The following is a 16,336-nucleotide window of genomic DNA, read 5'->3' on the forward strand; positions in this document are numbered from 1 at the left end:
CCCTACAAGATCAAACCACACGAGCAATAAGCTCGTGTATAGTGTATATGGCCCTGTAGAAAGGCTTTTGAATATACGATAATTATTATTATTATTATTATGTGTGTGACATTGTGTGTAATTATGTGTAAGTTTTATAGTATTTTGTGTGCTGTTGTGTTGCAACTGTTATGTTATTTTATTTTTATTTGCTATGGGATATGTTTAGTTATTGTTATATATGTTATTATCATGTGTTTTGACTATATATGCAACTGTGTTTGTTTTTGCCTTGGCCCAAAGAGGCTTTTGTTTTGCAATAAATATCTATCTATCTATCTATCTATCTAAGCTCTTTCAAAAAAGTACGATATATTACCCCCTCTCCGACCCTTCTTCACCTTATTCTAGTATTTCCTGCCATCTTCTGTCACAAAGAAAAATATTGGCCCTACAATGACTAAACAACCCGGGCAAAAATTACTAGAAAGCCAATTCTAAGTTTAGTACTCTTGCATACCAAGCTAAAAAGCTATGGATATTAATATCACATGATATTTCATATATACCTCAAATGATTGATAACAGATTTCTAAACTCTTATCAATGAATCTCAACTCTACTTTCAACTTGTCATAAATTAAAGCCACCGATAATTAATCCTCGTCATCTGCTTCTACCTTGGCCAATCCTCCCCCAAACATAAATTTGTAAACTTTCTTTAGAGCATAATATATAGCTCAATTTTTGAACACCTATAGTGTATCTAAGGATTGATAGACTCGAATGTTGATAAGTCAACCGTTTTGGAACTAAAGTAATTGAAAGGTCAGTCAAAACAAAAAAAAATAACTAACAATAATAAGAAAAGCAAAATAAAGAATAAACACATCACCTTAGTCACCTTCTATGGGGAGGGGGGTGGCCTTTGGAACCGTTTCTAGCCTCTCCCTTAAAATGTCAGGATTTTAACGACATTTTTCTCATAATTTGCCTTTTTTGGCACTTTTTTAGGCAAAGTTCACCCATGTCCCCTGATAAACAAATGCATAGAAGCGCACCCGTTGTGCTCAGATCTCTTTTAAATCAGGCAGCATCGGTTATGGATTGAATCTAGTTAATTATATTCCGGAGGCAAAATATTTAATATTAGAAAAAAAAACTGTTTTGTCAAATAGGCTAGAGAAATCTAATTTAAGTATGGTCAAATTACAACATATATATATATATATATATATATATATATATATATATATATATATATATATATATATATATATATATATATATATATATATATATATATATATATATATATATATATATAATATAATGGGAGGAGGTATAAAAAATCCCTCCCTACTAAACCACTAAACATATTTGTTTACCGGGTAGAGCAACTCGTAGAGCAAGAAATGGAGGACTTTGATCTCTTCCAACCTCCCCCCCCTTCTATACCACACCAAAAATATTATTATTTATGACTAACTGTAAGAATCTAACTAATTATTTTCAAGTAAAAATTTTCAGTTAAAAATACAAAGGACACAAAAGTTGGATTTCTTGGATTTAGTTGGATTTCAAAGGCAAAAATCAAGGCATTTTTTCTCGTACCCATTGACAAGTGAGCGATACAAAATAAAAACAAGAAAAAAATTCAATACAAAATAAAAATTAGACTAATCAAAATAAACTATGAGTCACGTCTAAGGGTGTGTGTAAAACACAAAAAGCTTAGCCACTTTCAAGCGAGATTTTCGCCAATTCTGGTTTGAAAAGACGATATAAAATAGGAAGGGCCACACTGGACAACTACACGCACGACTTTTTATATTTTTCCAAGACTGCCACAACAGCATTGATATCAGCCTTCATATTTATTTTGACAAACGTCTTTGCCTGAAGTTGATGGATGGTCAGCCATTTAAGAGACACCCTCTCCAACAGCTTAATGTGTTCTTCAGCGGATGCTGCAATTATAAATTACGAATTATTCATACACATAAAATCCCTGTTTCTGATGATAACAATAGAGGCTGGAGAAAAATAAATTATTTTTAGCCAATTAGTTTTTAATAATAGCTTTGAGTAGGTGTGCCGCATGATTACGATATTTACGATGAAGCAAAATATAGGCTAGGGATAAAATTACGACTAGAAAACTTTCTACTACCAGATAAATACATTATGGGACTAATATTCGTCTGAAGATATGTGTGCTACTTTTTGATTCTCTTCGGTTATGTATTTATTTACGTTATTAATTATTTATTTTACACATGTTTTTTGTTATAATGTTTTTTTTGTACTATAATATTTTTTAATTATATAAAATATTTTTTTACATTATCTTTAATAAGTATTTTTCTATATTATACACAAGACAAGACGAAAGAATGGTATAGAAGAGATTATCTATTCTATTTTATTATTTCTCCTATACAGTTTTCAGTATTTATTTTCAGTTACGTATTACTTACGTGCGTATTCATTTATTAAGTTAACACACCGAGCTCTTCTCTCCATTGGCTACAGCTGAAATTTTGTCGTAATCACAAGTGTTTATAAAGATTTACATAATAAATTATACTACCAATAAGCACTAATAAAAATTGTTAATATATTAGTATATATATTAAGTGATTTTTATAAGCTTTAAGCTATTAATAACTCATTAATAAATAATTTAATGAAAATATTAACTCAATTTATTTATAGAATAAGAACAAGTACTAAAAACAAAATAAGTAGAATAAAATAGAATAGTATTAATATAAAAAAAATAGATTAGTGGCACTTTAAGTATCTTCATAATGACTTTGAGTAGCTTTTCGGAAGAGCCTTCGATGAATTAATACATAAGTAAGTTTTTTTTTTTTTTAATAACAATACTGAGCAGTTTTTCAGACTGCTCTGAGTAGTTAAATAAATACATCGGGCAGGTAATTTAAAATGAGTATTACAACGTAATTGTCACTAATATTCCGAGCCACTGATAACGATTAATTGATTAATAATACAATTTTAATGAAAGCATTAAGTAATTTTTCGGAACTGTTTAGAGAGAAAAGGAAATACATAGGTTAAGTTAGAAAAACAACACGCCAATAAATTGTCATTTTCTTTCTTAATGATGAAGGATTCGAGAGGTCTTCTCCAAGCTAATCCACAAGAGATGCTATTTTGCCTAGAGTCGACGAAAACGCCCTGTTCAGTGTTCCTGTCTACTTGCGAGAATGGTGAGATACACTGATTATGAGTATATTTTGCTTTATTTCATCTGATTTAATTCTTTGTTTTTGCAAAAGGATTTCTTTTCTTACTAGAACAATTTACTAGCCTGGACGGGCTATTGCATTTGTATGACATTGTATTGTATGAACTTTGTTGTTTTTGTATTACGTTGCATTTGTATGTTGTTACTTTGGATGAAAAAAAAAGAATTTTGATCGCATAAATAAGCCAATAAAATTGTCACTTATGTCTCTCCTTACCGGGGGGTGACGAAATCAAAAGGACTCGTCCAAAGCAATCCACAAGAGACTTGATACTGACTAGATGCAATTTTTTTTTTTTTTTTTTTTTTTTTTTTTTACTGAGAATGGTCAAGGAATGACAGTGACTTATCAAAACTAATTCGCAAGCCGGGTTGATCTGATTTAAAGGTTACATTGACAATGTAAAAATTTGATAGAAACAAGAAGCAATAAGACACATGTGGTTCGATCCCACTTTCTAGGGCTATACGACAAATGTGGTTCATGCCCACTTTCTAGGACTATAGGAAAAATGCAGTTCGATCCACCTTTCTAGGCTATAGGACAAATGTGGTTCGATCCCACATTCTAGGGCTAGAACAAAAGAAATACCAAGACGATTGGGTTTGTTTTACAGACGATAGGTATGGTAGCCAAAAATCAGGTTTTAAGCCAAAAGTAGAATACCCTAAAGATCATCCAAGTTTAGAATAGGATATTAGAGTGGTTTACCCAATCCTCTATTAAGATAAAATGCGGATAGGAACTTCAGATTTTACACAAGGGTGAGGGGCTAAATGTAGTCTATTCATCTTGGATAGCCAAAGAAAAGTACCTATGAACCTGGAAAGATTTTAAAATGAAAGACAATTTCTGAAATTCCCCTCTGGGAAGGGAAGAGCTCTTACGTATAGGACGATGCCAGTTCAATAGCAAGAAACCCATCAAATGGCAAGAAAATGACTGATTTTATTGAATAAAGTGCTTATTCTTTCTACATTTATCTTTTATTTTCCCCGTCTTTCCCCAATATCCTTTTTCTTTTTTTGTCTTTCTTTTTACTTTTTCCAGAATTTGTTTTTTGTAATCTTTTTTAAGAAATAATTGTTTTTGTTTCAGAATTTCCTTTCATTTATTTTTTTTCTATTTCCCTAAATTCCTTTTTTCCTTATTTTTTTTTCAATTTTCCAGAAAAAAATTAGTAAGTTTTAATAAAGAATTTGCTTACAGTGATTTTGAATAAGTTTGGATCCTTCCACAATGCGCTTACAAAGGACATCTTTGATAAGAGCTGGCTTTTTGTCCGTGACAAAAATATGATAAATTACGCGAGCCAACTCGGGCAATCGGCTGGCCATTTGACTGGCTTTCATTTCTTCAGGATTTTGAGTCATGGCTATCTTGATTTTTTCTGCCTCTCGGGCTCGGATCTGAAAAAAGGAGAGAAAGAGGTCAGATCTTTAAAAAAAAGAAGTAAATATGATGGACTTTCTTGAGAATTTATGTCTATTTTTTACCTATCTGACAGCTTGATTGTGTTCTGCCTTTTGAGTTTTGATCTTTGAAGAAGAAGAAGCGACAGGAGAAAAGCGGAAGAAGAAAGAGCAGAAGAAGAAACGGAAGAAGACGAAACGGAAGAAGAAAAAGAAAGAGAAAAAAAAGAAAGGCGTATATCCTTATGCCTATCTGACTGCTTGATTTTGTTATGTCTTTTGAGCTTCAATCTGTGAAGAAGAAGCAGAATAAAAAAAAATGAGAAGAAGCAGAAGAAAAAAAAATGAGAAGAAGCAGAAGAAGAAAAAGAAAAAAAGAAGAAAAAGAAAAAAGGAATGGCTTTTCCAAAGATCTTGGGAAGAAGGTATCATAAAACACGAAGGTTTTTATTTCGGTATGTGACTTCTTTACTCCAGCTCTTCAAAAGGCAACAAAAAGTAAAACATAAGCTTTTAGTAGAATAATGGAATTACAGTAGTTGGGATGATAAAACTGACCATATTTTTTCAGTAATTAATGATTGGCTCTGAAGGAACGATAAGAGCAAATTTGATATCTAAAGGTGCGTTTCATACTATGCATATTCTACAAGTTACAAGAACCTTCTACAAGTTACAAGAAGATATCAACTGCAACATGTGTATTTCTCCCCGTCCTTATGACTGCATGCCTTAACAGTACCTTACCAGGCCTTTACCACAAAGTTCTTCAAAAAAGGGTTAGTTCATGCACCCCCACTATTTTCACTATTTATTTTCAAGTTTGTGTTCTCTCTTTCATATTATAGTTTTGTCGGTATTTCCTTTTTTCCTATTCCAGTTCTGTCGAAACCTAAATCTTATTAGTTTCGGTTCTTTTTTCGATGTTTATTTTGCTTAAAATGAAAATTCATTTCGATAGTTTTGTGCTATAAGTTACATTTCCCCCGTACTCACAACTCATGTTACCTTATATTGATTTTATAAGACTGGACAAAAGATCCCACTTCGAGGGGTTTTTGATGGCCGTTGCTTCGCTCTGGCAAGATTGTAAGCAGCTCAAACCTTTGGACCTCGCTAATGGCCTTGACGAATGAGTAAATTTGTATATCGCAAATAGATTATGACATTTTGATGGGATTTTACAAGAATTTTCTTTTTACTTTTTCTTACAAAAAAAGAAGAAAAAGATATTTCTCACGGTGTTAATTACAACACATCTACAATAAATTCATAACGTTTAGTTTAGGGATGACATCATTTTCACAGAAATTTAAAGGCCTGCAATTACGTGAGTTTTTTGTCCTCTTGACCCATTATAGGGGGATTCTTTTCTTGTTACTTCAAATACTTTAATGGAGCACAGTGTTGCCATGTTGAATCATTAAACTAAATAAGCTAAACTTGATAATTGAATCTGATAATACTTGTATCCGTAGAAATTCAAGCATTTGCAATTTTAGATTCCTAAAGACAACTACACCTTCAAAAGAATGCTACATAGGCTATTTTTAGCCTAGTTTTTATTAACTATTTTTATATTGTATATATATATATATATATATATATATATATATATATATATATATATATATATATATATATATATATCATATATATATACGGATACATTACGGATACATACGGATACGGATCAGTAATAGAAAGAGAAGACAGCTCTTCATCAGAATTGTTCAGATTGAAATCAGAATTGTTTCACAATTCCTAAATTTGTCAATTGTTTCCAATTAACCTTCCCTGGAAGGTTAATTGGAAATTATTTTATTTTTAAAATAACTTTATTTTAATTTTTAATAAAATTATTAAAAAAGAATTTGAAATACGTTATAGTTTTGAAATGCGGGCACTTCGAAAGGTTGAGGAAGATATGCCAGATATCCTTCTACTATTATCCCAGTTCGAAAAGGGATTCTTCAAGGAGCTATCTCTTCGCCATCTCTGTTCAATAATAGAATAATTGAGGCTCAGCACGTGGTTAAGCCGAGCTTTTTGTATCTTTGTCAAGATCTCTCTTTATTGAATTATGCAGAAGATATTTTGTATTTAAGTCGTTCTTTCCCCCGTTTTGAAGAATTTTATGGCGTTGAAAAGCTCATATGAGAAAATCGGTCTGTCTTTCAACGGGACTAAAACAGAATTTATCCTCTTTAATTGTAAAGGAAATGTTCCTGACCCGGAAGTAAAACTTTGTGACAAGATAAATCTTCTTCAAGTATAGTGCATCTTGGTCTACATAAGGGTTGTGATGTTAATTTGACTCATCTTTTGTTAATAGATGATTTTACTAGTAAAGTCCTAAAAGCTTAGGGTACGATTGTAACCCGTAGATGGTTGTTCTGAGAAGACTAGAGAACGGAAAATGAAGTGAATGATGCTTTGCAATAATAGTGTCCATTTGCTGTTCTGCTTGTATATATTTGAGTATCTTTTATTTGATGCTTTTTTGTTGCTATCTTTCCTTTTATTACTCCGCTAGTGACATTATGTCTTTTTTAGTGGAAAATAAAGTTCATTCATTCATTTATATTTGATAGTGGAATTGCCCAAGGTTAGTTTAAGGGCTCCTCTGAATGACCGTATGTCAATCTACGAAAAATGTGGTTTGATTCCACTTTCTAGGACTACAATGAAAGAAAGGTTACAATAATTAGCACAAGTTTTATGACCGATGGATGGTAGGTAGCCCAAAATTCTGCTTTTTGGTCATTAGGTTCAAGGTTTTATTATTAATACCATATTTGTATATATTATTATTTATATTTATTATAATACCATATTATTAATAGCCAAAAATTCTGCTTTTTGTTCATTAGGTTCAAGGTTTTATTATTAATACCATATATAAACAACATATTAAATTCCTGACAGAGAGAATACTCGACAGAGCCGGGAACAAAAAACATTTAACACATAGATTTAAATTAATTGTACCTCTGCTAATATTCTAGTTATAGAGAATTAAACCAAAATCTTCAATTTTCTATTTCAAACTACCCTTAAAAATAAAATACAAAACAATAGATAACTCACCTTTCCGGACTCCTTAACCCACCAAAAAAATAAATAAAAAAATTCAAAGAAAACATTACTAACTTTATTCAAATCATCAACACGGGAAGAGGGAACAACTCCTTCCCAAACACGCCATACAAAAGGAGGCGTACAAATGTATGTACAAGCACATACACACATATATACCACTATACACATACATATATGTGCACATGCACACACATCTTAACAAATTAAATCTTCATTAAGCATTCCTTAATTTTATTTTTTAGTGTTGATAGGGCGGATTTAATTAGTGGAAGACGAACCATCCAGGCCTCCTGGACTGTCAACATGAATCCACCTCACCAAATACCTGCAACAGCTCAGGTTCACAAAAATACGTCTGTCATATGTCATTCATATTAGCACAAACAAAAACAGACTCTCCTCAAATGAAATCAAAGAAAATATAAACTTCACGGGAAGGAGTAAAGCGTAAAGATTAAGATGATTGGTATGTAGAAGAAGCGCTTGCAGCATGCTCCTCCTCAATCCAAATTTATTGCTAAGCAATCAATCCCCACGGTTCGACTGGGTAGCAGCTTCACTTAATTTAGGTAGGACGGGTCCGAGTCATTAATGTGCCTATAGACCTTGGAAGGGAAAATAAGATTCATTCCACTTGCAAGGGTGTAAGGTATGACAGATCTACTGCAAGATGCTCCGTGTCACTTATTCTGCCTTATCGAGAATCAGTTCTAAAATTAGGATTCTTTGCACTCACGGAAACCTAAAACTAGCAACATTAGACGGAGATACTTGCAACAGATAGCAAGTGAGAATAAAACCTCTAAGCAGCATTAAGCAAAGTCACAACTGAAACTGGTGTTATTACACTTAAAACAAAATCAACTCTTTAAAAACAAGAGGGGGAGAATATATTCTTTCATGCCCAGCTCAAAGCTTAGGCGTATCGGTGCCTGGCCTAAACCAAATAGTAAACTAAAAATCTGACAAGGCTAGTGCCCACCTGGCTAGTTTTCGATTTTCAGATTTCATAACCTGCAAACACCTTAAAGAATTCCGGCCTATTACTACTGTAAACTTCCTACTGCAATGATGGTGTCTAAGCTTCTACACATCCCATACTATAGCTAGGAATTCTCTTGCAATTACATTATAGAGTTCTTCTGCTAGCGTGCCCTTCCGGAGTAAATAAATAATAGTAATAATAAGCAATAGTAATAAATAAATAAATAATAGTAATAATTAAATAAATAGATAATAGTAATAATAAATAATAGTAATTCTAGGACTTCTATGTAGTACTATGAATGATAGTAACAAATAAATAATAATAAGAAAGGATGTTCTCCATCCTCCCTTACGTTCTGACTCAATACTATGCCTAAGACAGAATCTGACAGGTCAGTTTAGATTGCGAATTACCATGTGAAATTCATCTTTCTTAAAAGTGAAGCTACTACAAGGTGTTTATTTAGAATTGTAAGCCCTTCCTTGCACCTATCAGGCCGGATGACCTTGTTTTGACATTTTCTTTCGGTCCAAGTACAACAGCGGCTTCGCAATTTCTGTATGATTCAGGACAAAGCGGTGGTAATATCCCGAACGGCCCGAAAATTCCCTGACCTATTTCTTGGTTTTTGGAGATGGAAAGCCTGTCACCACTTGAAATTTACTCTCTACTACCCATATTTTGGAATTACTAAAAATACATCGCAAAATTCGGTCGACTTAAGACCAGCGTATTCCTTTGCATCGTTGAGGGTAATGGCTAAGCGGAACCTTTCCATCAGTGCTGTAAGGTGCTCTGAACATTTTTGTAACCTCATGAACACATTATTATGCATTAATCGTTATCAAGAAAACTTATTTTTTAGTTTCGGTTACAATTGAGCCAATTCACTCCTTGCTTACAGTTTGTTACCCCGAACTGTTTGGTCAGAGGCTCACTAGAGGCGAAACAAAAGGCGATACATTACGACATGGAAAAGTGATTTTCCTGGTTGCTCAAGATGGGGACTGTGATTCTCCTACATGAGACTTTCAGCTATGCAAATGAGCACTTTTCTGTTGTCGAATGAAAGAGGTGCCAAAAATGACTTTTCGTTGTTGATTTGCCTCAGGCGGCTTGGTGATGCAGTGAGTTGTTAGTAGTAGTTGTTGTTGTTGATTCGCAGGATTCGATAGGAGTTTCTTTTACATGATACATCATTGAGCTGAGACCCAGGTGTGAAGCAACTAACTCAAAACTATTAAAATACACATAAAAATACGTGGTGATTTTACTGTCGACTGTAATAGTTAGTCTAAAACTGTGAAAGTTTACTTCTCAGACCATTATTGCCAACCTTGATTTCAATCTATCAATCTCATGAACGGTGCCGGCACTTCTTGCGACCCAAATGTTAATGCAAGGAAATCGGCTTTAAGGCTTTTTAAGTGAACTACAGGGCCACAAAATGAGTTTCCTAAAAACTGTCCAAGGATAAATTTCCCAAGAGGATTAGAAAAAGGTTCCCCTTTACGAAAAATTAAGGAATTATCTCTAATTTCTAAAAAATAATGGTATAAGAAATTATTTAAAAGGTTCCCACGATAAAACTAACGTTTAACTATCTATTTAGTGACATTCTAAGTATTGGGCAGAATATTGGAAAGAGTGAGGCTATTTTCACGCCAGCGCGGAACTTGAATCCGTAAAGTTCGTCGTTTACTCGAAAACCACTTAGAAGGGCTTCGTTAACCTTTGTGTAGTATTTATTTTGCTCTAGACCCATGATTCACGATTCGGGGTGCATGCCTCACCGGTGGGACAGGGCAATATTTTGATGGGTCATGGACAGGACGTGCACCCTTTGGCTGACTATACTTAAGAGCCTTAATTATAAAAAAAAATAAATAAATAATTTGAACGACCTGACATTCATATGCATTTAAAGAGCAAAAAAGATACATAATAGCATTGCAATGACATAATACATTGTATAAAAGGTGTTCTATACAAACAATATTTTCCATTAGCATAAAATATGCCTAGAGGACGACCCAAAAAAATTTATCAAGTTAATGGCACTTTAAGCTTCTTCAGGGGAGTACATATAAAATTTAAATAGCAAAAAGTTAAATGCCGAGAGCGGGGGGGGGGGGGCAACAAAAACGAATCCAGGATTTTTGTTCGGGGGGGGGGGGAGGTTACTAATTTTCGACTCGGTTTTCGACTAATTTTACTAATTTTTACAAAGGATTTACTAATTTTCGACTCGGTCAAAAATTTCGGGGGGGGGGGTCAAACCGGGTAACCCCCCCCCCCTGGATACGGCCTTGGGGGGCAATCAGGGTTTTAGAAATGCTGAATTGGGACATGACCCAAATTGGTATGAACCTCTGTTCTAGACAGAGAACGGTACAGGCTTGCATAGCCTTTCCGTTTAAGACAGGTCCCAAACGTGGAACCTAAATCTCTCGATACATTCGAAAATAGTCAAATATGCATCAACGCATTTATTAATGATAACTTTGCATGAATTTGGACATCTCTTCAAACCTCTACAGCAGGGTTCTCTGATATGCTGAATTTATTAGTGCGATTTTCATTATGATCACTTGCCTTTTTAGGGTTGTAAGGTCAAGATCTTGTTCAAGTGCTTGTTTATCTCAATCGGTAAAGTAATGAAACAGTTCTTTTCTTCTTTTAACCAAACAATTATCTGTAACCCATTATTTAAAATATTTATGTATATTAAAGAATTTATATACTAATTTCAAATATTAGATTATTGAATAAATATACTTTGATATATTAAATATTAAAGTATTAGTATGAAAAGTACTTACAAGATTTAAAATCAAAGGCTTGCATGCAAATTGCTACAGTGCAGAATCGTCAAACTATTTTCCGAAGTTAGAATTTATTTGCAAATAATTCAAATCATTTTGTCGTGTTGAAAATTTCAAACAGCAATCAGAGTTCTGTGAATAGACCTTGAATAGAGTATCTCAAAACCTCTACACCACAACCTCTGAACCTCTAGAGTTTCTCTTCAAACCTCTACAGCGGGGTTCGCTGATATGCTGAATTTATTAGTGTGATTTTCACTATGATCATTTGCCTTTTTAGTGTTGTTTTCCCCCTTTTTGAAAAATAGACAGAATTTCGCAGGTTCGTAGATTCTGATGGGTAACTTCAAACTTAATAGATGTTATGTATTTGGAATCACCATAAAAACTATTTTTTATACATTAATTATTACCAAAATTCGTTTTTTAGAATTTCGGTTACTTTTTGCACTAGTCGCTCCTTACTTACAGTTCGTTGTCACCGAACTGTTCGACAAATTAGTAATAGTACCAAAACTGAAATAGAAGTACCTTAAAAAAAAACCTTAAAAAAAGCACCAAGATTGACTTCAACCTTAGATAAAAACATTTAATTAAATTATTAAATAAATTACATAATCTTTCTTTTAAGTAGCAGTTACGAGCAAAACTCAAACGTAAAGTGAATAAAATTACCCTGAAGGGAAGAGATTACCTTGTCAACAAGAGCCTTCGGAAGACCCTTTAATGCTGGGTTAACAGTGTCATACACTTCTTCGGATTTCGGCGGCTCAGGTCCCTTTTTCAGGTTTTTGGCTGCCAAGTCCTCGCGCTTGGCAGCTGATTCGAAGACCCCTAATATTCTTGGATTTCTCCCTAAAAGAGACTTTGCACTCTCTGAAAAAAAGAAACATTTCAGCAAGAGGACATATCCTTTGGTTAATCACACAAGACAGGATAAAAGGAACAATTTTCCAATAATTTTTTTTTTTTGGGGGGGGGGCATTTTGACCTTTCAAACACACCCTTAAAATATAAAAAAACACAAAGAGAAGCTTTTCATTGAAATGGTTATTCTAGGTCCAGATCGAATTCAAAATTTACACGGATGGTCACCATTATGCACTTCTAATTAACAGACGTCGGAACTCAATGTTGTCTTTTATGATGCGTAAAGATTTTCGGCGATCAACGAAAGTAATTATTATTAAAGACCCTGTTAAACAAAGACATAAAAATTAAAAAAAAAAATTAACACGAAAAAAGCCCACAGAACCTCCCTCCCAAAAAAGAAAAAATCCCAAACGTGGCGCCAAAACCGGACTAAAATAGGGCCAATTTGATTTATATTGCCCAAAATGAACTAATAAAAAAAGAAGAAAAAAAAGACGTCCAAAAAGAGTAAAATAAAGATCAGCATCAATTTAAAACAGGACTCAGCATCAACGCTTGCTAAGGCCAAATTATAACACCAACGTAGCTACGAAATTTCATTCATTAGCTTTTCAAAATAATTTACAGACAAAATACAAGGGTCAGTTACAAAATCCTATTTTCCATAAAAAAAAAAAAATTGAAAAAAATATATAAAGCCATGCTTCCAAAAATGTATACAATAAGATATGAAAGTGCCTTTATGTCAATTTTAAAAAAAGTAGGCTACTAGCAATTCAGTCAGGTATTTTTCTAATTACTTTTACTTTGAAATGAAGAACGCCTGATCTCTAAAGATTATAAAATAAAAACAATTCCAGCCAGATGGTGTATTAAAAAAAAAAGAAAAAATGTCTTGTATTAATCGGAGAGGGGATAGAGGGACATAAGAAAGGATATATATTGAAGGGATAGAGGGACTAAAGAAAGGATATATATATATATATATATATATATATATATATATATATATATATATATATATATATATATATATATATATATATATATATATATATATATATATATATATATATTGAGGGGATAGAGGGACATAAGAAAGGATATATATTGAGGGGATAGACAGACATAAGAAAGGGTATATATTGAGGGGATAGAGGGACATAAGAAAGGATAAAAGGAGTAAAGAACGAAGCTTTGAATAATTGGGAGTGGAAGAGAAGCGTAGAGTGCTGTGTCCCCAAAAAGCGGCTTGGTGCTAAAACTACTTTGTTAGCAATAGCAAACGTTTGATTAAACTTTTTTTGAGGGATTGGCGTTTTGGTGAGACCCCAAACTACCTAATAGTTATTGCTAATTAATAATAGCTCGGTATCGGCGCTGCTTGGTGTAGGCATCGACTCTCTTTTGTTGTTTTGAGAGAACAGTGTTTTCGTTAATGTACCAAATACCCTATTAAATAATGGTAATGAATAATTGCTAATAAAGGCTTTTTTCCGTACCAATCCGGATTCGCAATTGCCATCCAGATTGTAAAAATTATATTTCTCGTGACAATCTCGATGGCCATATTTAGTTTTCCCTAGCAACCCCACAATTTTTTTTTATCATAGATTATTATGAAACCTTCATAACTTATTATTCAGTTAACAACATTCTCCATAAATATACCTAAAGTGGTTCCAGTAATCCTCATTACCCATCCTTGGCAAAACTTTGTCTACAAGCCTTCATTTCTGTTGATGACACCCTCTCATAATAACAACAATTTATTTATAACCCCCTTTTAAATAAAAAAAGTGGAGTAAATTACACTAAAAAGGAAGAAAAATCAAATACACAGATACTTAGACAACTTAAATCTTTATATAAGACAAAAACTACTACTACTACTACTACTAACAACTCACCGCAGCACCAAGCCGCCTGAGGCCAACGCAGCTACGCACGCTACTCCTCCACCCCAATCTATTCAAAGCCTCCCTTTTTACACCCACCCACGAAGTTCCCATTTCCTTTAAATCTTTCTTTATGACGTCCTCCCACCCCGGACGGGGACGACCTGCTTTCCGTTTAGCCCTAGATGGTTGGCCGAAAAGAACAATCTTCGGCAATCTCTCATCCTTCATCCACAAAACATGCCCTAACCACCTCAACTTTTCTTTCATTACAGCCCTAGAGAGCGGTATTGACCCACATTTTTCGTACAGCCTATTGTTGGAAATAAGGTCCGTCAGCCGTGTACCCAGAACAGTCCTTAAGCAATTTCTCTGGAAAACATCTAGCAAATCTTCATCCGCTTTTCGGAGCGTCCATGCTTCAGAGCCATATTTGACCCATGTCATCACTGTAGCTTCTAATATTCTAAGCTTGGTTTGCGGACTTATCTTCCTTTTCTTTCAGACTTTTTTTTAACTGTGAAAAAACCCCCTGAGCGTTTGCTATTCTGTATCTAACATCTTCACTACTCCAATAATATTCACTAAAACCAATATCAAGGTAAGCGAATACACTACTTTACTCAAAAGTATCGTTGCCCACAACCACCTTTCAGCTTTGCTTAGTCACAGCCTTAGTGATTTAATCTTCCTAACATTAATTTTCAAACCTATTTTAGCACCCTGAACTCGCAAAACCTCTAAAACTTCCTTCATTTTGCGCACACTTTCATCTAGGATGCTTAAATCATCAGCATAATCCAAGTCCAGGAAACTCTTTCCTTCCCATTTGATTCCGTGGTCTCCCATTGCCTTTCCTGTGCTCCTTAAAACAAAGTCCATCAAAGTAATCCATATAAAGGGGGATAGAACACAGCTCTGCTTAACCCCTGATTTAATACAAAACCCGCTGCTAACTTTATGTCCGACCTTAACCGCCGCAGTGTTATTCTCATACATAGAACTAATCAATTTAATTTATTGGTCTGGTAAGCCATACAGGGACAAAACCTTTGGTAAAGCTCTTCAATCAACAGAATCAAAAGCTTGCTCATTATCTATAAAACTGAGGACCAAAGGCGTTTGAAAACTCAGGCACTTCTCAATTGTTAACCTAAGAGTGAAAATTAGGTCGACACTTCCTCTTCCTTTTCTAAAACCGCACTGCTCTTCTATTAAAACTTTGTCTACGGCATCTCTAAGTCTAAAAAGTATAATATTACAAAGTAATTTGCTACCTACAGAGATCAGACTATTTCCTCGATAATTACCACAATCATTTCTATCAACCTTCTTATACGATGGCTTAATGAAAGTTTTTCCAAAATCCTTAGGTACTTCGCATTTACCGAATACCATATTCAATATCCTCAGTGACTGATTTCTAACCTCAGAGGCACCATATTTGAGAAACTCATTTACCACTCTATCAGCACCTGGAGCCTTCTTATTCTTTAATCCTTTTAGTACTGTTGCTAATTCCTCCTCATAAAACAAATCTTCCTTTACATCCAAGGTATCACAAACTTTTTCATTTTCCTCTATATTTTTTCCTGCAACTTTATCTCGGTTAAGCAAAGTCTCAAAATGTTCAGCCTATCTCTCTTTAGTTTTTTCCTTATCGCTAATTGCGACCCCATTCCTATCTTTAACAGGGCAAAGTCCGGATTGACTCTTCCCTCTCAATTTGTTAACGTGCTAGTACAATATTTTACTATTATGCCGTCTAGCTGCATCTTCCAGATCCTCGGCAATTTTATCCATGGCCTCCACTTCACACCTCCTTAGTTCATATTTTAATGCTTTCCCACTTCCTTTACATTTGTTTTGTTTTCATACGATCTATCACTCAGATAATTCTTGTACAAGTCCTTTCTCCTTTCTACTAAACATAAAGCTTTTTCACTAATATTCTTAGCTGCAGTTCTAGCTTTCTTCCCTA

General features: G+C 33.9%; 1 protein-coding gene across 1 annotated transcript in view; it reads right to left on the reverse strand.

Moving 5' to 3' along the window:
* Nucleotides 1–1,572: 1,572 nt before the first annotated feature.
* dup (chromatin licensing and DNA replication factor double parked) overlaps nt 1,573–16,336 on the reverse strand; it is a 74,395-nt gene continuing 59,631 nt past the window's right edge. The window contains exons 8-10 of the mRNA XM_089097753.1: nt 12,279–12,460; nt 4,465–4,666; nt 1,573–1,949 (exon numbers count right to left, since the gene is read on the reverse strand). Of these exons, the coding sequence (XP_088953879.1) occupies nt 1,792–1,949; nt 4,465–4,666; nt 12,279–12,460 (542 nt within the window). The 3' untranslated portion in view covers nt 1,573–1,791. The remainder of the gene's footprint in view (nt 1,950–4,464; nt 4,667–12,278; nt 12,461–16,336) is intronic.

The sequence above is a fragment of the Artemia sp. Qi Xiang Cuo genome, chromosome 12, assembly GCF_049724085.1.
Source record: "Artemia sp. Qi Xiang Cuo chromosome 12, ASM4972408v1, whole genome shotgun sequence".
Classification (NCBI taxonomy): Eukaryota; Metazoa; Arthropoda; class Branchiopoda; order Anostraca; family Artemiidae; genus Artemia; species Artemia sp. Qi Xiang Cuo.